The sequence below is a fragment of the Lissotriton helveticus genome, chromosome 10, assembly GCF_964261635.1.
Source record: "Lissotriton helveticus chromosome 10, aLisHel1.1, whole genome shotgun sequence".
NCBI classification, from domain to species: Eukaryota; Metazoa; Chordata; class Amphibia; order Caudata; family Salamandridae; genus Lissotriton; species Lissotriton helveticus.
The window spans coordinates 497,317,424-497,342,142 of record NC_136071.1 but is presented as its reverse complement, the minus strand read 5'-3'; the positions used below and the strand labels follow the sequence as shown (position 1 = coordinate 497,342,142).

Sequence of the window (24,719 nt, the reverse complement as noted above, 5' to 3'; positions counted from 1 at the left end):
ATAGAGCAACTGACTCGTCCCGCCACTGTGCACACCTCAACAGTTCAACCGACGGATCAACATCACAAAGAGGGGGCACATCCTTTGGAAGACCCCCTAGAAATGTTCCACCCTCCAGAACTCCTGAAAACGTTTCTCAAACCATCGCCTCAACATCTGGCGTTCCTTTTTTAGAGAAAGGCCCCGTCATCACCATCGAACCCGGAGGAGTAGAAGTCGCAAAAGAACCAACCACGTCCATAGCCCAGGCAACCAGGAGCAAAAAACCTTAGTCATTAATATCTCCAAAGTGACTTTAACCAATTCCCAAATGACCACACTTGAACGAGGGACGTCATTTGTTCCCACTTACCACGCCACTGAATTGGAAACTGAAGTGAGTCTATATAAATTCATGCGCAATCTGAGACTACGTCACTTTTTCACCAACTTTAGCCCTTCTACGGGTCCCCCCGTGGCACACACATGTAAAGAATTGAGAAGCAAAAGTACCTTTCAGGCTCCTGTCAGCCACAAGATCTTTGATTCATATGAAACAATCACTATGAATGCCATCAAGGAGTGTTTCAGAAAACCAGCCCCAAAACGTAACAACTTCAACCGCAGGGAAACCAGAGCGCTGAATCAAATTTCTTGCAACCAGAATATTGTCTGCTGCAAAGCAGATAAGGGGGGAGCATTGGTTATTATGGACAGCGACTACTACCACGAAAGTGTGACCGACCACGTTCATGATGTTAATCTGTATATGAAGTTAACACAGATCCGACTGAGACTTTTTCTGAGATTTTGAAAACCATTTTGAATAAAGCCATAACGATGGGAACCATCACTGATAAAGATCGAAAATATTTAACTCAACCTCATCCCAAATGTCGAAGCATACATATGCTACCGAAGATTCACAAAAATCTGCACCAGCCTCCTTTTCGCCCAATTGTGTCCACTAAGAACTCTATACACGAACCAATAGGGAAATTCATTGATTTGTACCTTCAGACCATAGTCAAAAGCATGTCAACATACTTACGTGACACCACTGACTTCCTAAACCGACTTCAACAAGTGACCCTGGAACCTAACACCATTTACACTCTGGTCACCATCGATGTATGTGCATTGTATACATCGATATCTCACAACAAAGGTATTGAAGCGATTGAATCCTTTCTGTTGACGCATCCCATCGACGATGACTTGAAAGTTCTACTACTAGAGTTAATACAATTTGCGCTCTATCACAGCTATTTTTCTTGGAACAACGACTACTATTTGCAGTTAGTTGGTACCTCAATGGGTAATTGCGCAGCGCCCAGCTACGCCAACCTTTCCATGCACCGCATGGAACTAGACCACATTGTGAACAACAACAAATGGACAAAAAACATCCGCACTCTCTGGCGGTATATTGATGATATTTTTTTAATTTGGATTGGCCCACCAGAGGAAATCACTGAGTTTCTTACCTACATCAATAACTTAGATGATCATATACAATTCACCCACACTGTAAGTACCACGAGTCTACCTTTTCTGGACGTTCAGGTTACACTACAGGACAATAAACTAGTCACCGACCTGTTTGTGAAAGCTACGGACAGAAATAATGCTCTTTTTTTCACAAGTTGCCATCCAACATCTTTGAAGAGACAACTACCTTACTCTCAGTTGCTAAGGGCCAAAAGAATTTGTTCAGAACCTGAATCCTATGAACTCTCTGAGCACAACATCCTTCAGAAATACAGAGATCGAAATACCCGGAATCTACTTTACAAACTGCCAAAGCACATATTTCGTCCAAGAATCGCCAGGATCTTTTGACCCCACGCATTGAACTAATGAGCAATCAGAGACCGGTTTTTGTGTTGAAATATTCTACTAGAAGCATCGCCATCAAAAACATCATTTTGAAAAATTGGGAAATTATCCAACATGAACCTGATTTTCAGGGAATCTTTAACCACAGACCACTCTTTGCATATCAAAGATCTAAGAACATTAAGAACATCTTGGAGTCTCGACCTACTGAATCACCTACCTGTTTTACGGGCACTAGACCCTGCCACAACTGCAGTCACTGTCACAGTATCATCAAAGGAAATACCATGAGTCATCCATCATCTGGTAGAACCATTAAACTCATGACCAATGCCACATGCGACTCTAAAAATGTTGTGTATTTACTCAAATGCCCATGTGGACTACCTTACGTAGAAAAAACTGAGAGAAAAATTAAAGTTTGTTTGACCGAACATAAGAGTACTATAAAGAACAAGACCACGAAAGCACCCCTTGTGGCCCATTTTACCGCATACCATCACAATGTCAGCCAATTACGGTTCCTTGTCTTGGAGATTGTTCGGATGAGACCAGGCACAGATAACAAAAAAAGATTTCTACAAAGAGAAATTGTTTGGATGAAGAGACTAGATGCTTGTCAGCCGAAAGGCCTTAATGACAGAATTGAATACAGCTGTTTTCTCTGATTTACATGTTTTGCTCTACATGCTGTCATTTTCCTGCCTATATTTTTTCGTTCTTATGCATATAGGTTTTTTTTAATCCTTTTTTTACTTCTCTCCATCTTACCCTTTTCTGTACTCTACATGCCTATGGGCATTTCTGACATTATTCACTATGTACCACTCCATGTTTTTTGATATTCACCCATTTCTTACTCATTCACCTTTTTTCTTATGTTTTTTTGCACTCTACGTCATTTATCTCCTTGGTTTGTCCTGCCCTCACCTAAGATGGCTGCCCCCATGTGTCTGTCTTTTATATCGATGTTCATCATTTTTAGCATCGCCACGATTGTTTTTCTCTTATTCATTTTTCCTACATTCTTACTACTATATGGATTTCTCATATCGTATTTTACATTCCCTGCCACGATTTATTTTTGTCCCGTAGTTTTTTTCGTCTACCTTTAACCAACGTCAGTCCTTCGTTTGTTTTCACTATGCACGTCACACCGCCCGATGCAATTATTTACATCCGCGTTTTCACTCGGAACTTTCACACGCCCGAGAGACATTAGATACGTCTTTCCAGAACCATCCGGTAAGCACGCACCGTTTTCAGCGTCTTTTGTCAGCTGTTTCACCGGCGATTGATGCATGCACACTTGGCTCGCACACTTTGCCTCGGACGACTTTACCCATCAGCTTGCAATTTTTTTTGCTCCCTTATGATGGCATTTTATTTCTGTTGACCGGAATTCACATTATTCAGATGGTCGCTCTCCACTCAAGGACCCCCGACTTTATCCGAGCACCTCACATTTTAATCACGCCTTTGCATTTACCCGCCATTTGTTAAACTTTTCTTTGCATGTACTTTTTATGGGACACTTCTTTCACACAGTACATTATCGTTATAGACTCTCCACCACCGTCTACCACCATTGGCAACCTTTCACATCACTGTATATCCCGGCTTGTTTTAGGGTACATTTTCATTTTCTATGCGATGTACTTGCCCCGTGGGGGTACTTCCACTTCCTGAACCTTTGTATTTTCACTTACAGATTGTGAACAGTCCCCTGAGGAAGGGCGACAGTCCCGAAATGCATAGGGACACCGTTATTGCAATTGGATATTTTGGATTACAATGTGATTACATGCCATTCGAATGAAGTCGCTATGATTAAAATACGTGACTCTTCAAATAAAACGCTACAATGGATGATTGAAGAATAGTGTTTTTCACTGACTACATTGGTTACATTCCTAAAACTTTCTCTGAAGGAGATTTTCTTTCCATCCGGTGTGCCATTGGAAGTAGTGTAGGTGTTCCCTACACTCCCCCAGTTCTTTTGTTCAAATTCGGAGTCCCCACTGGCCAGGAAGGGCTCATTCCTTGGCACCCGAAGATCCACCACTATTAGACCAAGAAGATTTAAGTTGACCTTACCTAGGGGGTGTGCCGCACACCACATTCTATTGTACACACCTCAAGAAAGCCAGAGGGCTGTCAGTTCTTTACCAATTGCCAAAGAAACTCCCTTGGAGCAGAAGAGCTACTCCCCTGCAGCCCGAGGCACCAAAGAAGCAAGACCTAGTCCACCATCCTGCCACCTAGGGGAGTCTACCGACGCAGCAGCCTCCCAGGAAGAGGTAGCAGTGCAGGTCTGATCTGTCCTCTTTACAAGTGTGGGGACTCCAGGACCGACCGGGTCCACACAGCACCTGGGTTACTGGACCCCTTGCAGTAGCCAAGGCATGTTGTGTCCAGTCTGGACACCAACATCGAGGAAGACAGACCTGCGCGTCGAGGGATTTCAGGAACTTTAGGGCAAGTGAGACTCACATTGAGAGTGGTCCAACTGTCCTTTTTGCCTCCCTCTGCAGAAGCCAAATACTAAGAGTGAGTCGGTGACCGCCGCCACCCGATGCCTCAAAGTACCGATGCACCCTAGCTCCACAGCCCAAGTCCAAGGAAGGTGAAAGTGCAAAATGGGACCCCAGACCCACAAGAGCTAAGCCCATCCTTGTGTTTGCCCAGACTGGACTTCAAGTCTCCGTCCGCAACCTCTTTCTGCAGGTCCCCTCCAACTGCGAGAAACTCCTGCACCTTATCCAATGCCAAAAGACACCAAGGCACCCAAGCCCACAGCCTGAGGAGAAGTGGACCAAAGGTGTCCCTGCGTGCTTGAGGATCTCGAGGGTTGAGCCCCCTGTGGGTTCCCCCGGACTGGTGCCCTAGTCCCAGCTTGCTGCTTCTTTCTGACAAGACCGTTCTCCCGTTGAAGTGACTAGGACACCCGATACTGTAACACACCTCTGCAGCTGGACGCCCCAGAGCCACCCGAGCTGACCTGTTGATGTGGCCTTATGCCTTTCTCCATACTCACCTTAAGTCCTAAAGAACAGTCTCATAAGTCGCTGCTAAGTGCCCAAAAGCAATACATGTTTTTCCTCCGTAGGATAACATTATCAATCCAGAAATTGCACTGTGTCCATTTTTGAAAACTGCAAAAACCTATAACTTGAAAAGTACTTGACCGATTCCGATGATCTTGGTATTTATTTTATTTTTTTATAAATGTCTGATTTCTTATTAAGTGTATGTCTCATTATCTGCCTTTGTGTATGCAATAAAAGCTTAGCACTACCCTCTGATATGTCTGCTTGCCCACACTATCACAGAAGAGAGCATTTGGGGAGTCATTGGAGCCTCTGTAATTCCTCTGAGGTTTGCTTGGACTCCTTACACAGTGTACCTCTATTTAAAGAGCCAGCTTCCTACACTCCTTCCCTCCAATACCTTTAGTTCACAAAGTTCTGAACAAGAGAGAATCATGGCAAATAAATTTGATAGCCCCAAGATGATCCGTGCAACACTGTTTCACCGAGCTTCTTCTCCTATCAGAGGTGAAACATTGGAAGTTAACACCCATCTCCACTCTTCCCTCATATAACTAAAATCAGGTGGTTGGAACCCAAAACCCTTGAACTTGTCGGCTTATCTCCTGAATTCAATGAATTCTCACATCTAAATGTTCCGCAAGATTGTACACAATCATAGCTAAGGCCAGAGCGGACTTAACTAATGCATCCTATCAGTTCAAGTGGAAATAATTTTGTTTATGGTGTGTGGATAAAGCAGATCATCCACTCATCGCATCCTCTAGAGCTACTATTGTATCTATTACACCTATCAAAATCTGGCCTGTCTCACTCTTCGGTTAAGGTCCATTTGCAAGACTTATCTCGTTATAGGAGAACATCGAAAATTTTGTGGTCAAATAGAATTTTGAAGGCATTCTTATAATAACTTTCTTGGCAACTCAATACAGTCCCCTCACACACAGCTAATGAAGAGTCTCTTCAAACCTATTAATAAGGCTGACCCTAAATATGTTTAATGGAAGCTAGCATTGCTCCTGGCACTTACTTCAGCAAGAAGAGTAAGTGAGATACAAACTCTCACCATCAAACAGTCTTCTATACAGTTTAGAGACGATTGAGTAGTTCTAAGGACAAATCCTCATTTTATTCCTAAAATACAGTCACAGTTCCATTTGAATGAACCAGTAGTATTAAAAGCATTCTTCCAAAACCCCAAGGACATAGAGAAGAGAACACTACATACTCCAGATGTTTAACAATGCATAAAATTCTATATCTACTAAAACAGCGCCTTGAGGAGAAAGACACAATTATTGATAGCATATGGCAATTCTCGTAAGGGCCTATTCGACCTGGAGTATGTCTACGTCGATGGCTCTTTTTGCTGGTGTGTGTATACAATACATCTGTAGAGCAGCAACTTGAAAAAATAGGCACACAATCACCCAGCATTACTGTTTGGATTCAATGGTACAAAATGATACGGCTGTGGACCAAGCAGTTTTAAAGCATCTGTTCTAGTAAGGTGAGCCATATAGAGAAGTTAATACTATTTTATATCCGACCGCCATACACTTTACAGTGTATCTAGAAAATATTGTTGTTTGCCTTATTAACTGCTTACTATTCTGATTTAAGCATGTGACTTTTTGAAAGATCCAATACTGGAGAAGGTAAAAGTTACTTGCCTGTACCTGTAGTTCTCCAACACTGACATCTATCATAGATTCACATGGGATCCACCCCCTCAAGAGGCTCACCATTTATACCTAGTAAATTTTTATAAACACTTGTGTTTGAAAGTCTGATGTATGGAAGCCTCTGAAGGGAATCGTTAATTAACTGAGTGCTGTAGCTGTAGCCTGCCAACACTGGAGAACTACAGTTACAGTAAGTAACCTTTTTCCTTCGTAGCTTGTAGCACTGTAGATTCACATGCACTCTCTCCTTCCTCCCCAGAAGTGAGTAGATTAATCTTAAATATTGGTTTTGCTGAACATTTCACAATTCACTAAAGATGTATTTTGTGTTCCTTCACCATACTCCTCAACCATTACTCACCTGCTAAGGAAAAACAAGCTGACATGGAGCTTTTTTCCTGGTAAGCTAAGTGAAGTGTCACAAGATACCGTGTGAGGAAAAGCAGATTATGTGAATCTATAGTACAACTAACTACAAACGGTTGGTTAGATGATAAGTAACATATTCCTTTTAAATTGTGTATGAAATCACATATCTGCTGTAGCTTGCTTTATTGTAGGATCAGAATATAGGAAGCATTCAACAGCATGGCTTTGATGTGCTTTAACTAGATAATAGTATTCTCCTTAAAAATCTGCCTGAGCACGACCTATAGATCTCTTAAAATAAGTAAAGATGAAGACATTTCTTGTAATTTATTCTCAGATTATGGTGATGGGTAGAGTGTGCTTTGAAAAAAGAGCAATAGCCAAGGATGTAGCATGCTCAGAGATGTGGGATCTAAGCATCTAGAGCTGGATGTCAGGAGCCACTGGTTTGTTTAAAGTTGTGTTGCTTTAGACATCCACATTCTGCATATTTAGGCACCATTGAGACATAGCTTTTCTACTCTTAAAGACACTTTTATGAAGGCTTTTGTTTACTATACTCAATACTACATTGCATTTAAATCTTTTCTCTTGCTTGAACACGCACTTCCTCTTTAAAACTCTTGAAATAAAATCAGTACATGCACATTAGCTCAAGTGATTCAAAGTAAAACCTTAGAATATTAGAATTTAAAGACATTGTAGTCTTTTATCACAGACCCACATTTCTTGTTTTTTTCCACTTGCAAAGGTGGCTTTGGGAGTAATGCATCTCCTTTCCGGCTCATACTAACAAGCCTTTGTAGCTATGGAATTATTTTAGGTATGAAGATGTAACCCTATGTTCCAATAGCCCACTGTTTTATAGACTATACCTATACCAGTAAACTATTGCTACTAGTATATTACTTGTTCTTTTTATGCCCCTAGCAAGGTTACTTAGTCTCTTGCTTTCTCCTATGCCTGAGCTTGATGTTAAATATTTTATATGTTTATCTTGCAGAGCTGGGTTTGGTTGACCTATCACAGACCCTGGATAAGGTGTTTCTGGTCCTGCCCAACTATTGCCTTGGGCGATCCATCAGCGACTTCTATCAGAACTATGAATTCATGCAGTTCTGCACCTCTTCATTCGGCGCTGCCATCATCTGCAAAATGTTCAGTGAGTTTTTGATGTTACATTAAAGAGAGGATTTAAAAAAGAGTAGGTATTTCGAGGAATTAACAAGATTAAGTCAGACTACTGATTGTGTAGCCTTGAATCACACACAAGACACACATGCAGCACTAAGCCGGTATCCACCCTACTAAGCTGGTATCAACCCCATAATAGTTCGCAGTTGTATGTGGTGTGAATGTGTGGAGGGATGATTTTTTGGGGGGTCTTGGAACTTTGTGCTACGTGTCACACTCAAGTGATTTGTGGGTTTTACTTTTTTCCCTTAAGTTTGCTTAAAATGTTGCCATATATTTAATTGAATAGATAAACTCTTGGGGTCTGATTCACAACTGTTTTTTGTAATACATAAAGTAGCACTGCAAATGTATTAATTACTACAAAATGCAATCCACAAACCTACAAGTGGAAATCTCCACCTCTCCTATCTTCTCTTTGGGAAGATTCTCATCCAAGTAACTTTACTACTTAGGGGCCTATTACGATGTCGTCATGAAAGGCTCCGAACTGGATACAGATTCTGTGAACCCAATGCAGTGCCTCTGTTCCCGACCAAATTGGTCACCTTTCTGGACAACCGAGTATGATGCAGGGAAACCGTCCGAGCTGTCCGAAATTGTTCTGAACGGGATTCAGGCAGCCCGAGTCATTCAGAGCCGAATCGTACAACCCAATGGAGACAGTTTCCGAACGAGCGAGTATGATGACCGATTCGGACATCCGTTCCCAATCGGTTTGACCGAGATGAAATGGCTGTGGGAATCGGACTTTGGGGGCCTGTAGCAGGCCCGCCTTCACCTATAGGCGTCCAGATGGGGCCCGCGGGTCGACCAACCAAGCACAGTGTGCAGGCACCATGGGGTGCCTGCCACTGGGTGCAAGGTTTTCCCCACCCATCCCTTTTTTCCAGTGGGAGCCTGTCTTCTCGTTCGCAACACAGGCTCCCATTGAAGTCAATGGGAGTCCGACCGAACCGAGTCCATAAGCATCCGGACACTTAGTAATCATTCGGTAGGACTCCCCGAATACGAATAGTTCGGAAAGCATTGCTAACCCGATTCGGTGGGAATGCTTTCCTGACAACATCGTAATCAGCCCCTTAGAAAGAAATGATTTGGTATAAGGGGGAGTGGTTGAAAAATGGTGAATACTAACTACTAAATGGGAGAGGTTTAAGCAGGGACCGACACCCAAACACAAAAGAGTAACCCCATTGCTATAAAGCTATGACAGCAAAAAATGACCCTAAACAGTTGTAAATGTACTGTAGCTCAGACCTGCTTCTCTCCTTTTTGACTTCCGGGACCTAGGATGCAAGACTAGAAGAGACAACCACATCAACTACTTCACTCAACAGGAGTCCTTAGCGAGGCAGAGGTCACAGGCAAAGGGTCAATGAGAAGACCTAGTGTTGGTAGAGCCCTGAACACTGCATGCCTTCCTGTGGTGGAACAAAACCCATTTGTATCTGGCCATGGCCATTACCAAACATGTTACCGTAAGTGAGACACCACATCAACTACCTCAAACTTACGGCGATACAATTTGCCACTTGGGGCATTTTCACTCTCTATCAAGGCAAACAGTACTGATCAAGATGGACAGCATGACTGCAATGTACAACATCCAGCAGCAAGGGTGGCTGGAAGTCCTTACTGTCAGTGTTTCCAAAAGATTTGGTATTGCACCATTCAGAATCACATTCTACAACCAGGGGAGCCAAAAGGGACCAAAAAGCGTTGTAAATGTACTCCAGCTTAGACCTGGATTAAGCCATGTACCACATATGGGCAAGCGCTGGTAATGCAACACTCTCCCATAGAAAATAATGGTTGCAGGGACTTAAAATAGAAATCCATTAGAAATATTTTTAAAATAATTTTATTTATTTCGATTTAAAAAAATATATATATATATACATAAAAAAAAAAAATTTTAAACAAATTTTTATTTATAGATTGCATATATTCCGCAGAGCTCTGTAACCCAGAGACATCTGTAAGTCAAATATATCACAGCCATTACTTTGCAACCCACTTTTCTCATAATATACAAGCAAACACAAAGAAAGCTAAATTATCTCCCCAGACCCACCCCTCCCCCAACTCTCCCCCTCCCGGATCCCACCCGTCCCCGTCGCACAGTCTCCATCTCACGTCTCCTGGTCATTAGACACCCAACTTGCAGCACCCTCTATCACAGCCCCTTCATACCTCCACCGGGAGGTCCTGTTCCACCGGTGGTTCCAGCCACAGACCTCTAAAGTCAGCCCAGCGCTTCCAAATTTTATTGTGCTTTCGCAGACAACCCCGGGCAACAAATATCGGCTGCTCCATTCCCATACAAAAATCAAGTCCTTTCTTCCATGCCACCACCGAGGGAGCCCGCGGATCCTTCCATGCTCTGGCCACATCCCTCTTGGCCACTGTGAGGCCCAGCAGTAGTAAATGTCTCTTATAGATGTTACCCCCTACCCCATCCATAACATGTAGAAGGCCCAGCTGCGGTGTACGGGGAAGCTCCCACACCAGGACCTCAGACATGCAATCCCACACTCCTTTTCAGAACCTATCCAGTGAGTTACAACTCCACACCATGTGCATGAATGTCCCTACTTCCTGGCCACATCGGAGACAGTCAGGGGATGCAATCAGTCCCGCCCGCCACAACCGCTGTCTATACATCTAATTTAATATTAAAAAAAATATTTTTATGGTAAAATATTTTAATGAAAGTTCTAATTTATAAATAAATGTAACTTTAATTGTTTTTAAACGTGTTACCTTAATTTATATCCATTCAATCCACATTTTTTAATTTGATACATAATAAATGTACACTTTGCTTTATGTTGGATTTGTTAAAACTTTAAAAAATATATATATTTTGTATATTTAAGCTACGTATATATTTAATTTAAAATAAACTTAGTTGTACCTTTTATTTTGTTATACATTAATTCAATACTTTATTTGGTTTAAAAACATGTAAACCATAGCAAAGCTAATAAAACAATTCATCATCAATAAAACACTATTCATTAAAAATAAATCACACAATAGACCACATCTCAAACTGCATATATTACACAATAAAGTGTATAAGCGATACTTGAAACCAGTGCATCATTCTAAAATCATTGCGTTCCTCATTCTAACCACAGTGTTTAAAAAGTAGCCAATATGATGTCCGGCAGCATCTGTGGGTACAGCAGATAAGGCCTAGCTTGCCTAAAATTCCAAACTGGCTTCAGAAATCTCCAGTGCATGCAATAATAACAAGGACATGCTAGAACAGAGTGCTTAGCGTCTTGAATAGATATACATTCATATAAACAGCCTGTCTGCCTCATTAACACATCCCTTTGGAACTCGTAGCAGATGGTGTATTATATTGAAACTGAAACAAGTTCACTGAAAAGATGGCTATTTGACATCCCATAACTGCTATACGGTTCCAAAGAAAAAGTAGTTTGAACCAAGACATAAGATCTAACAAAAGTAAAGGCCAAGGTTCTAGATTCCCTTTCGTCCTTCCTGAACGTCAAATAGGCTTTCTTGTCAATGATCCTGCATTATACAACTGCTCAGGTCGTCCTAGTTTGTGAAAGCAGTTCTTGACATAGTTAAGCCACTGGATTTTATTGGCATAGCTGAGACTTAAACCGTCTTTAATGATTAATCTGTTAAACTCGAGTTCATTCTTGAGCCAAAACGAACAGCTACAGAGTCAAGTGAGAAAGTTGAATTAATTTCGAGAATAATACAATTGCTAATTCTTCATGAATGTTACTAGTAGACATGCTAGAGGGCAGAAAAAGCAGACGCTTTAGAAGCGTATTCTGTTTGTAGTTGCAACAGATTGGTATACCCCCAAATCTCGCTGCCATATGAGGCTATTCCCAGACACTTGGCCTGATAAATATTGAGCACAGCGACAACGCATCTATGCCCTATTCTTGAAGCAAATTTGAAAAGTGAGGCAATGCTTCTAGCAAAGGAATCACTTCTGGCGCTAACCAAAGGGGGCCAACTAACAAAGCAATCAAAAAGAAGCCCAAGATAGGGAAACCTCTTCACTTTACTGAGCCTGTTACCATGAATACAGTGAGATGTGCTCTTAGTATTTTTAGGTTTGGTAATAATGGTGTTGAGGTCAAGGCTGTCTAAAAAATCCACAAAGCTGTCCAGGCCTAAGACAGTTTTAGAAATCAGGACATCATTGTCGGCATAAAGTAATACAGGCACTACCTGACCACTCACCAAGTGTAGCGCTCCCTGCCATTGGTAAATCCTTGTCCAGGTTATTAACATACAAAGCAAATAAAAAGGAAGCTAACATGCTGCACTGTCTAACACTCATTTTCAGAGCAAACTTCATTGTGCATTCTCCCTAAGGGCTCATAATGAACCGAAGCAGTGAAGTCCATGTGTAGGTTCATCTTTTATGATTTGTTCAAAAATCGAATGAAGAGAGACAATATATCACATATACAAAATGCCTTAACACTAGCATTTAGGGTTTAAAACAAATTATCGAAATAAAGTGCATACAGTCAGGACAGGCAGCTGTACAGTAATACTTATAATTCAGCGACAGTGGCAACACAGGAACAAATTCTCTGAATAAAGTGTGTACAATAGATCAAACGACAGTAGAAGCAGCAAGACGACACTCCAGGGTGTGATGGTACATGGTTTTGTAAGCTGAAGCATTCATTGCTAAGTGATATCTGTGTAGGATACCCTACAGAATTACAACTATACAGACATCAGAAACCTCACAGGATCTGCTGCGATGCTATAAGTTAACAGCTGTGGGCATCCTGAGATTTGTAACTGCATTTCGCACCTCGTAGTCTAATCCTAGCAACCTTAACGTTCCCTTATCTTGAAAGGTAACAAAGGCCTAAGGTACCATGAACAAAAACTACGACTAGGTCACCCTGCCATAGTTTTCAATGGTCTTACTGCCGCTTTAAGGAAGGAACATCTCTGAAACAAATATCGGGATTACCTTAAAGCTGCAAGCAGCGTAACACGTCCCTGCACTTTGGCACTTTAAATACTTTAAAATAAACTTTAAACCAAGTAGAAAAAAGGATCTGTGTAATGTACAGAATAGCATAAAATGCATCTGGGATTCACAAAGGTATGTTATTGCAGTACTACCAGAGACAATCTGTTTGTTCCAAAAACACAAATGCCTCCACACTGTACCTGCTCTGATGCGGAAGAAAAGAGATCTTTCCCAGTGTGTAAGTTCAAAGGTTAGGTACAGTACAGGCTCATCAAGTGCTGAGATAGTAATTTAATCTCTGGTGGGGGGTTTGTTAGATTCAGTGTGTAGTCTCTGCTACTGGCTAAGTTCCTAACATCAAACCTTAACCATCTACTTGGTGACTTTGGTAAGGGTGGAGGGTGATTCAAACATGTCGGACAGACCTAAATCTTTTAGGGTACTTTGGACATAACCCAACCAGGGGCTCAACAGACCCTTCACTATTTTGAGACAGTCCTGTACAATGTCCCTGTTCAGACTAGTCGTCTTATTGGCCCAGATCATAATCCATAATAAAAACGGGGCCAGCTTCACTTGCACTGAGATGTACTGTACGCTTAACTCTTTGTGGATAACAAAGTGAGGGCTAGTAGGGGGAAGACAGAGGAGCATTTTATATATATGATTTTCCTCTGTCTTTAAAGGGAGAGTATTGCAATACCCCCAGATCTCTACCCCATACCAATCTGCTGGAACACACTGAAATGTATGTTCGAGGCATGTGGGCTGCTGAATTCATATCTTGTGCATAGATCGCTGCCTAGTGTTGGGTCCGGATGATTGCACATTGTTGTCCTGGAAGACTCTTCGAAGTATCACGAGATAGGTGGCTCCTCCCCTGGACTACAGTGCGCATGGGCATCGACTCCATCCTCAGATTGTTTTTTTCCGCCATTGGGTTCGGATGCATGTTTGTTAACTCAAGTTCGGAATCGATAGTAAACTTTCTTTTTGGCCAAAAGGCCTTTAGTTATCGTCGGTATTGTCTTGCGATCGGTGCCAGTTCTTGTTTCAGCTCGGTTTCCGAGCCGAACCTCCGAAGGAGCCGCGTGGCTTTCGGCACTGATGGCCCGGTCGACGCCAGAGGCCTTATCGACGAACCATCATGGTACGGGGCCCGTTCAAGAGATGTCCCGTTTGCAACTCCAAATATCCTCATATCGACGTCCACCCGGTGTGCAACAAGTGCCTGTCTCCGGATCACGATGAAGCCAGCTGTATGGCTTGTTCTCGTTTCCGCTCCAAGAAGACGATTCGACTTCGAAGCGCAGCGCGCAAGGAGGCCCAGCAGATGGCACCTGACCCGGTGAACATTTTCAATACCGAAGAGGATGAGTGTAACGCCCGGATAATTTGCCCTATTTTGGACTAGTGATGACTAATAGTCCACTGCCATCTCAGTATATTACTTTTCCTTTATTTAAGCCTATTTTGTAGGGTTATGCCTATTGGCTTTGGCATGTCATCTCAGTATATAGCTATGAATCCTTTATTTTAGCCTATTTGTAGGTTTGCCTATTGGCGTTGGCATGATTCTGTGCCTTCCTTGCCTCTTTTCGGGCCTAAAGGCCTAAACTAGAGAGCAGCCATCTTTGTCTTGCCTCTGCTGACAGAGGCGCTTGCAGAGCAAGGGTGATATTTATAGTTAAGCCTGTTGTGTGCTAGAGGAAAACCGGTCGAGACCGGCCCTTATCGAAGGAATGTATTTTGTTCACTGGTGGAAGACGCAACAAGCAGGTGGCCACTGCCGACGGCGTGAGAAGCCAGAGACTGGTACAGGAATTTGGTGGGAGTCGGCCTACGATTGGAAATTTCCATGAGTAGAGAGCATTCTATATTATCAAAGTGCAGAGAGGCGGAGTTGTCAGTTGGTTTTTGGAAGAGAAGGGAACAGTCAGATGGATTCTGGAAGAGAAGAGAACGGTTAGAAGGCTTTTGAAGTTGCAGAGCAGTGAGATGGTATTTGAAGCTGAAGCAGTTACCAGTCAGATGATTTACAGCAGTGGAAGTAAGCAGTTGCCAGTCAGATGGAAGAGTTGGAGCTGCCAGTTGGAGCTTTTGGAGTAATTAAACCAGTGGAGTGAAGTTAGCACATTGGTGATGGTGCAGGAGGAGAGAGCCTTGATTCCACCAGGGAGAGAGAAACAGACAGCAGCGTTGGTGGTGATGCCATGGTGATGGAAAGAGTCCTAGTTCCACCAGAAAGGGACAGAGAGTTGGACCCTTCTTAATAGGGTGAGGTGTTCTTAAAATGTTTCTACTATATCAGCTCACAATTAATCACTTTTATTTCAGCTCACAATTAATCACTTTTCTTTCAGCTATTTGTATGCCATGATTATTATTGAATTCTTTATATAGAGCATTAGTCATTCAGATCTCCACTTGCATTAATAATCTCCTACTGTATTGCTTATGCTATAAGTAGCATTCATGTTTAACCATCTTTACTTTTCAGTTCATTATATAAATGTATCATTGCGCTATATAGAGCATTAGTCATTTAGACCCTTGTTATTGTAATAAAGAGACCCCAGTCAAATTCTGTTTGTTTATTGTCTCTGAGAGAGAGTAAAGGGTTCCTTTTTAACCAGATGCTGATGTATAGAGGGCTGGGAGACATCCCCCACTTGCAGGTAACTGTTGAGACTAGGTACACTACTCAGGATCAAGGATGGTTGCAAACCAGAACATATAATTGACCCTTAGTTTCTGTGAAGGAAGGTCGGGCCCCTTGGTGCTGACAGAGAGATGGGTGATCCCTCTCTGGTGAAGGGAAATCGGCTCCTAAGCAGGAATACCAAAATTGTTGATAGAGCTACCCCACATAGCATAGAACCGTCTGGGGACGTTAAATCGAAGATAGAGTCATCGGGACTTAAAACGTGAGAGAACCATCTGGCGACGTTAAATCGAAGATAGAGTCATCCGGACTTAAAACGTGAGAGAACCGTCTGGCGACGTTAAATCGAAGAAAGAGTCATCCGGACTTAAAACGTGAGAAAAGAGTCATCCGGACTTAAAACGTGAGAAAAGATCAAATAAGCTGCCCTCCGACGCAAGAGGGGGTAGGTTGGCCCAGGTCAGATTGCCGTGGGGCTATAAAGTAAAGATCATAGGATATAATACATGGAATTCCTTAGATGTTAGCTATATCTCTAATTGTATAGGCTTGTAAATAGCCTCTTTTCACCTTCTCAGGTGAGTCTTCTAAATGTCTTGTAAATAGCGGCCTGAGAAGAGTGTGTTTACGTGACGATTGGGTTGGCTACGGTTGGTAGTCTGTTTGGTCTAAGAATCCGGTCGTTTCATTGAGTGAGTCGAGCAGGAAGTTCGAGAGTCTGATCCTGCATCGGAGCACGACTCCAACTACGACGCAGATGTCGAGATGGTCGATGTTGATAACGTCGTCGACGAGGTAGGAGACGACGATGTGGCCTTTGGGGCCGGAGAAGATAGCTCGGGCGAAGAGCAAGGCCCGATCGTTGTTACGGGGCCCGAGACCGAAACACTCAATAAGGCTCAGGTCGAGGGATCGCCACATGGCCTTACCCGAGATCGTACACTCAGTTCTACAGCCTTGCCTCAGGGCCCGGTACGGACATTTCTAAAGAGCCAATGGTTGACCGATCGAAACCGAAAGAGAAAGCTTCGGTGTCTACTCAACCTCAAGCACTGGAGGCGAAATCGAAACCGAAAGTGCGTACTGCTTTGGTCGGCTCGAAGTCCTCCGAACTATCGGCACCGACGAAGCAGACAAGTGTTGTCCACCCGGTGAGGTCGCTGAAGGGTGTCGAGCCGAAGACTGCGACACAGAAAAAACTGGTCAAGGACGTCGACCCGAAAAAGTCGGTGCCGAAGGCCGTCGACACTGAAAAAGGACTCGGGGCTCGGAAGGTCCTAGATCCTACGCGTCGACCAGTTAAGGCTACAAGCAGTACGAACCTCGAGCCCACGCCTGGCGGTGCCTCGAAGGAACCCGTTGAGTCGACACAGCCGTCCGCCTCCTTCTCCAAGCAGGTGTCGGAATCGCTGAAACGCATTAAGGAGAAGGCTTCTCCTGTCGGACCGAAGGACACTCCAACACCGAAGCCTCCCACTAAACCTCAAAAATCGTCGGCACCCATCCAGTTCACACTGCCGCCGAAAGTGGTACCTAAGGCCTTCGCCCCTAAACCGGCCGTCGAAGCGTCCAAAAGGGTGTCCACGGGGCAGAAGCCTACAACTGCGGACCTTGTCACAAAGCATCGACAGCCCCCGCTTGAAGAGCAGTCGAGGCAATTCATCGACGCAGACACGGGTAGACTTTCTATTTATAAGAGAAAGATCGCCCCTGACCAGCCTATGGAGTCATATAAAATTCCATTGAAAAAGAAGAAGGGTTCTACTACTTCACCTCTTCTTGTTGAGCCTCTTTCACCACATGGCCAAAACACTGCTCCTATCTCCCCAACTTACTCGGATGTGGAGACAGGAGAAGGTGACAATGAGGAGTACAGTTATCCTATGGACACTGATCCTGAAGATCACAATGAACCCTGGGCAGACGCTGCTGACCCAGGAGATCCACACACTGCCCCAGACAGTCAAGCGTATGCTGTAAAACCCTCGCCTACTGAAGACTCCGCGGCGTTTAATGCGCTTATTGAAAGGGCAGCCAAAAATCATGATGTCCAGCTCCATGCTGACCCTATTGAAGTTGATTTTTTGTTTGACACCTTCTCCACCTCGGAGAGAACTGTCAAGACTCTGCCAATGCTAAAGGGTGTCTTAAAACATGCTGGAGACATTTTTAAAGAGAACACCAGAGCTAGGGTGATTAACCTCAGGATTGAGAAGAAGTACAAGCCAGCACCTGGGGACCCTACCTATATCAAGGGACAGTTGCCGTTGGACTCTCTGGTTGTTTCAAATGCCCGGAAGAGGGCAAACTCGCAAACAACGGGTGATGCTCCTCCCCCTGATAAAGAATCTAAAGTGCTAGAAACATCAGGGAAAAGGGTGACAGCTCAAGCGGCCAATATCTGGCGCATTTCCAACACTCAGGCACTCTTAGCCAGATATGACAGGGCTCATTAGGATACACTTGAAACCCTGTTACAACACTTGCCAGATGAATATAAGGAGGCAGCAGAGATGCTCATACAGGAAGGGAAGCTTATATCAAATGCATCTATCAAGTGTGCGCTGGACTCAGCAGACACCGCGGCCAGGGCAATTAACACAAGTGTAATGTTGCGCAGACATGCCTGGCTGAGAATCTCCGGCTTCAAGCCCGAGATACAAACCACCATACTAAATCAGCCTGTAAACCCTGATCACTTATTTGGACCCGAGGTGGACACCACCTTGGAAAAAATCAAAAAAGACACTGAGACTGCAAAGTCTATGGGGGCTCTACAGTCCCAGCAGTTTAGGGGTGGTTCTTTTCGTCGCTCAAACAATAGAGGAGTTTCCAGAGGCCAGCTGTCACAGCAGACAATATACAGTAAAGGAGGCGCACAAACCACCTACAACAAACAAGGTAGAGGTGGCTATCGTGGAAACAGCACCAAGGGCAGAGGTCGTGGAAACAACAGCTCCCGATCCTCCGCCACTAACAAACAGTGACGCCTTGTCACTGCACCCCGACCATGCCACACCAGTCGGGGGGAGACTGCAACAGTTCCTCCCAGTCTGGACATCCATCACTACAGACAGGTGGGTGAGACAGCTTATCCAGTAAGGTTATTGTCTGGAGTTAACATCCACTCCACCCAACATACCCCCAAAACACCGTCCTATGTCCACAGAGCATTTGCACTTATTGCAGCAGGAGGTGGTAGTCATGCTGCAAAAAGGAGCAATAGAGCTTGTGCCTGTGGAGGAAAGAGGTACAGGGGTGTACTCGCTGTACTTCTTAATCCCAAAAAAGGACAGGTCCCTCAGACCCATACTGGACCTCAGGCCCCTAAACCAGTACATCCTATCAGAACACTTTCACATGCTCACATTGCAGCAGGTTCTACCGTTACTCAGTCAGGGGGATTTCCTAGCAACATTAGATCTGAAGGATGCATATTTCCATATTCCGCTACACCCGTCACACATAAAATACCTCAGGTTCACCATTCAAAATCAACATTATCAAATCAATTCAAGGTCCTCCCTTTCGGAGTGACGACGGCACCCAGGGTGTTTACAAAGTGCCTGGCGACAGCTCCACCGATGCACCAACTAAGCTCCACCGATGCACCCACCACACAGCTCCACCAATGCACCCACTAAGCTCCACCGATGCAACCACCACACAGCTCCACTGATGCACCCACCACCCAGCTCCACCGACACAGCTCCACTGATGCACCCAGCTCCACCGATGCACCCACCACACAGCTCCACTGATGCACCCACCACACAGCTCCACTGATGCACCCACCACTCAGCTCCACAGATGCACCCACCACACAGCTCCACCGATGCTCCAACTAAGCTCCACCAATGCACCCACCACACAGCTCCACCAATGCACCCACTAAGCTCCACCGATGCACCCACCACACAGCTTCACCGATGCACCCACCACAAAGCTCCACCAAGGCACCCACCACACAGCTCCACCGATGCACCCACCACACAGCTCCACCGACACAGCTCCACCGATGCACCCCCCACACAGCTCAACTGATGCACCCACCACCCAGCTCCACCGATGCACCCACCACACAGCTCCACTGATGCACCCACCACACAGCTCCACTGATGCACCCACCACCCAGCTCCACCGATGCACCCACCACACAGCTCCACCGACACAGCTCCACCGATGCACCCACCACCCAGCTCCACTGATGCAACCACCACACAGCTCCACCGACACAGCTCCACCGATGCACCCACCACACAGCTCCAATGATGCACCCACCACAGAGCTCCACCGATGCACCCACCACAGAGCTCCACCGATGCACCCACCACAGAGCTCCACCTATGCCCCCACCACAGAGCTCCACCGATGCACCCACCACAGAGCTCCACAGATGCCTCCACCACACAGCTCCACCGATGGACCCACCACACAGCTCCACCGAGGCACCCACCACACAGCTCCACCGAGGCACCTACCACACAGCTCCACCGATGCACCCACCACACAGCTCCACCTATGCACCCACCACACAGCTCCACCTATGCACCCAACACACAGCTCCACCGAGGCACCCACCACACAGCTCAACAGATGCACCCACCACACAGCTCCACAGAGGCACCCACCACACAGCTCCACAGATGCACCCACCACACAGCTCCACCGAAGCACCCACCACACAGCTCCACCGATGCACCCACCACGCAGCTTTACCGATGCACCCACCACACAGCTCCACCTATGCACCCGCCACACAGCTCTACCGAGGCACCCACCACACAGCTCCACCGATGCACCCACCACACAGCTCCGCCGAGGCACCCACCACACAGCTCAACCGATGCACCCACCACACAGCTCTACCGATGCACCCACCACACAGCTCCAGCGATGCACCAACTAAGGTCCACCGATGCACCCACCACACAGCTCCACCAATGCACCCACTAAGCTCCACCGATGCACCCACCACACAGCTCCACCGATGCACCCACCACACAGCTCCACTGATGCACCCACCACCCAGCTCCACCGATGCACCCACCACACAGCTCCACCTACACAGCTCCACCGATGCACCCAGCTCCACCGATGCACCCACCACACAGCTCCACCGACACAGCTCCACCGATGCACCCACCACACAGCTCCACTGATGCACCCACCACACAGCTCCACCGATGCACCCATCACACAGCTCCACCGATGCTCCAACTTAGCTCCACCAATGCACCCACCACACAGCTCCACCAATGCACCCACTAAGCTCCACCGATGCACCCACCAAACAGCTTCACCGATGCACCCACCACAGAGCTCCACCGAGGCACCCACCACACAGCTCCACCGATGCACCCACCACACAGCTCCACCGACACAGCTCCACCGATGCACCCACCACACAGCTCCACTGATGCACCCACCACACAGCTCCACCGATGCACCCACCACACAGCTCCACCGATGCTCCAACTAAGCTCCACCAATGCACCCACCACACAGCTCCACCAATGCACCCACTAAGCTCCACCGATGCACCCACCACACAGCTTCACCGATGCACCCACTACAGAGCTCCACCGAGGCACCCACCACACAGCTCCACCGAGGCACCCACCACACAGCTCTACCGATGCACCCACCACACAGCTCCACCGACACAGCTCCACAGATGCACCCACCACACAGCTCCACCGATGCACCCACCACACAGCTCCACCGACACAGCTCCACCGATGCACCCACCACACAGCTCCACCGAGGCACCCACCACACAGCTCCACCGAGGCACCCACCGCACAGCTCTACCGATGCACCCACCGCACAGCTCCACCGATGCACCCACCACACAGCTCCACCGATGCACCCAGATCCACCGATGCACCCATCACACAGCTCCACCGACACAGCTCCACCGATGCACCCACCACACAGCTACACCGATGCACCCACCACACAGCTCCACCGATGCAGCCACCACACAGCTCCACCAATGCACCCACCACACAGCTACACCGAGGCACCCACCATACAGCTCCACCAAGGCACCCACCACACAGCTCCACCGATGCAACCACCACACAGCTCCACCGAGGCACCCACCACACAGCTCCACAGATGCACCCACCACACAGCTCCACAGATGCACCCACCACACAGCTCCACAGATGCACCCACCCCACAGCTCCACCGAAGCACCCACCACACAGCTTTGCCGATGCACCCACCACACAGCTCTGCCGATGCACCCAACACACAGCTCTGCCGATGCACCCACCACACAGCTCCGCCGAGGCACCCACCACACAGCTCCACCGAGGCACCCACCACACAGCTCCACTGAGGCACCCACCACACATCTCTACCGATGCACCCACCACACAGCTCCACCGATGCACCCACCACACAGCTCCACAGATGCACCCACCACACAGCTCCTCCGATGCACCCACCACACAGCTTCACCGACACAGCTGCACGGATGCACCCACCACATAGCTCCACCGAGGCACCCACCACACAGCTCCACCGAGGCACCCACCGCACAGCTCTACTGATGCACCCACCACAAAGCTCCACCGATGCAGCCACCACGCAGCTCCACCGACACAGCTCCACCGATGCACCCACCACCCAGCTCCACCGATGCACCCATCACACAGCTCCACCGACACAGCTCCACCGATGCACCCACCACACAGCTACACCGATGCACCCACCACACGGCTCCACCGATGCACCCACCACACAGCTCCACCGATGCAGCCACCACACAGCTCCACCGACACAGCTCCACCGATGCAGCCACCACCCAGCTCCACCGATGCAGCCACCACACAGCTACACCGACACAGCTCCACCGATGCACCCACCACACAGCTCCACCGATGCACCCACCACACAGCTCCACCAATGCACCCACCACACAGCTCCACCGATGCACCCACCACACATCTCCACCGATGCACCCACCACACAGCTCCACCGATGCACCCACCACACAGCTTCACCGATGCAGCCACCACACAGCTCCACCGATGCACCCACCACCCAGCTCCACCCACCACCCAGCTCCACCGATGCACCCACCACACAGCTCCACCGACGCAGCTCCACCGATGCACCCACCACACAGCTCCACCGAGGCACCCACCACACAGCTCTACCGATGCACCCACCACACAGCTCCACCGATGCACCCACCACACAGCTCCACAGATGCACCCACCACACAGCTCCACCGATGCACCCACCACACAGCTCCACCGACACAGCTCCACCGATGCACCCACCACACAGCTCCACCGAGGCACCCACCATACAGCTCCACCAAGGCACCCACCACACAGCTCCACCGATGCACCCACCACACAGCTCCACCGAGGCACCCACCACACAGCTCCACAGATGCACCCACCACACAGCTCCACAGATGCACCCACCACACAGCTCCACAGATGCACCCACCCCACAGCTCCACCGAAGCACCCACCACACAGCTCCACCGAAGCACCCACCACATAGCTCCACCGAAGCACCCACCACACAGCTCTGCCGATGCACCCACCACACAGCTCCGCCGAGGCATCCACCACACAGCTCCACCGATGCACCCACCACACAGCTCCAACTTAGCTCCACCAATGCACCCACCACACAGCTCCACCAATGCACCCACTAAGCTCCACCGATGCACCCACCACACAGCTCCACAGATGCACCCACCACACAGCTCCAACTAAGCTCCACCAATGCACCCACCACACAGCTCCACCAATGCACCCACTAAGCTCCACCGATGCACACACCACTCAGCGCAACCACAGCATCACTCAGCGCAACCACAGCATCACTCAGCAGCACCACAGCATCACTCAGCGCAACCACAGCATCACTCAGCGCAACCACAGCATCACTGGTTCAAATATGTTCTTTCAATTTTGGGGCACAGTGGCCAGTCAAGTTTATAACTATCGAACTTTATCTCCCCCTCTTGCGACTAAATTAATAGACCTCCCACCATCATTGACTCCTTCAGAAGGAGGTTGTAGAGTCCAAAGATGCTTTGAAGAAGCATGTGTATCCGCTCCAACAACTATTCAAAGCCCAGTGTTGTGAGCAATAGATGTTTTAGGTCCGGGGTCAACATGAATTGGATCTGCTGGATGAGCAAAGGTGTTTTGCGGTCGACCGGCATTCAGAATTGTAGGACCCTGCAAAGATGGGGTCCGATTTACAATGAGGCATGGGCCCCTTACAGAAGTCAAATCGATGGGCTGGGGAATAACATCAAGCTTAGCAAGGGCATTTTCGAATTTACTAAGCCTATCACTGCAGGTAGAAAAGGAAGAAATAATTACGTTTTTAAGCTTATTTAAATGTCTAGTGCGCAATTCATTAACAAAATCAGGTGTCAAAGCTGTGCCTTTTGAAGACCCATGGAATGTTGCCACTTTTTTTTCCGAGGGATTAGAGTCAGCCTTAACTTTAGGAGCAGCCCCTTCAAATGACGTGCTGTGTTCATAAGTGTAGTCAAACTGTTTAAAAGAGGATGGGCCTAACCCTAGTTGTTCTTCTACTGATATAATCTTGTTGGTTATATCCGCAGAAGTCAAATAAGTGCCCCGGAGACGACTTGCGCTTTCTTGTGTCCCAGGACTATGAATGAGTCACAAAGGAATTGCCACTGCAGTGGATCGAGCCTACAGTAATAAAGGATCACTGGCAGGCAACCAAAGAGTCCAGAAACACAGTAGGAGGTCACAATAAGGTTTTAAAAAGGGCCCCAATTTGAAGTATCAGGCAAACAAACATTGCTAAGTGAAAAAATAACACTCTTACTTGTGGTATGGAGAGAACTCGGAAAACAAATGTTTGGAGGCTCTGAAGGGCATGGATGGGCTTGCCCTTGGCCCGTTCATTGCCAGGAC

The 24,719-nt window shown here is 46.9% G+C and overlaps 1 protein-coding gene across 1 annotated transcript in view; it reads left to right on the top strand.

The window, feature by feature from the left end:
* ABCA3 (ATP binding cassette subfamily A member 3) overlaps nt 1-24,719 on the top strand; it is a 633,557-nt gene that overhangs the window by 570,487 nt on the left and 38,351 nt on the right. The window contains exon 23 of the mRNA XM_078663005.1: nt 7,926-8,084. Coding sequence (XP_078519131.1) covers nt 7,926-8,084 — 159 coding nt within the window. The remainder of the gene's footprint in view (nt 1-7,925; nt 8,085-24,719) is intronic.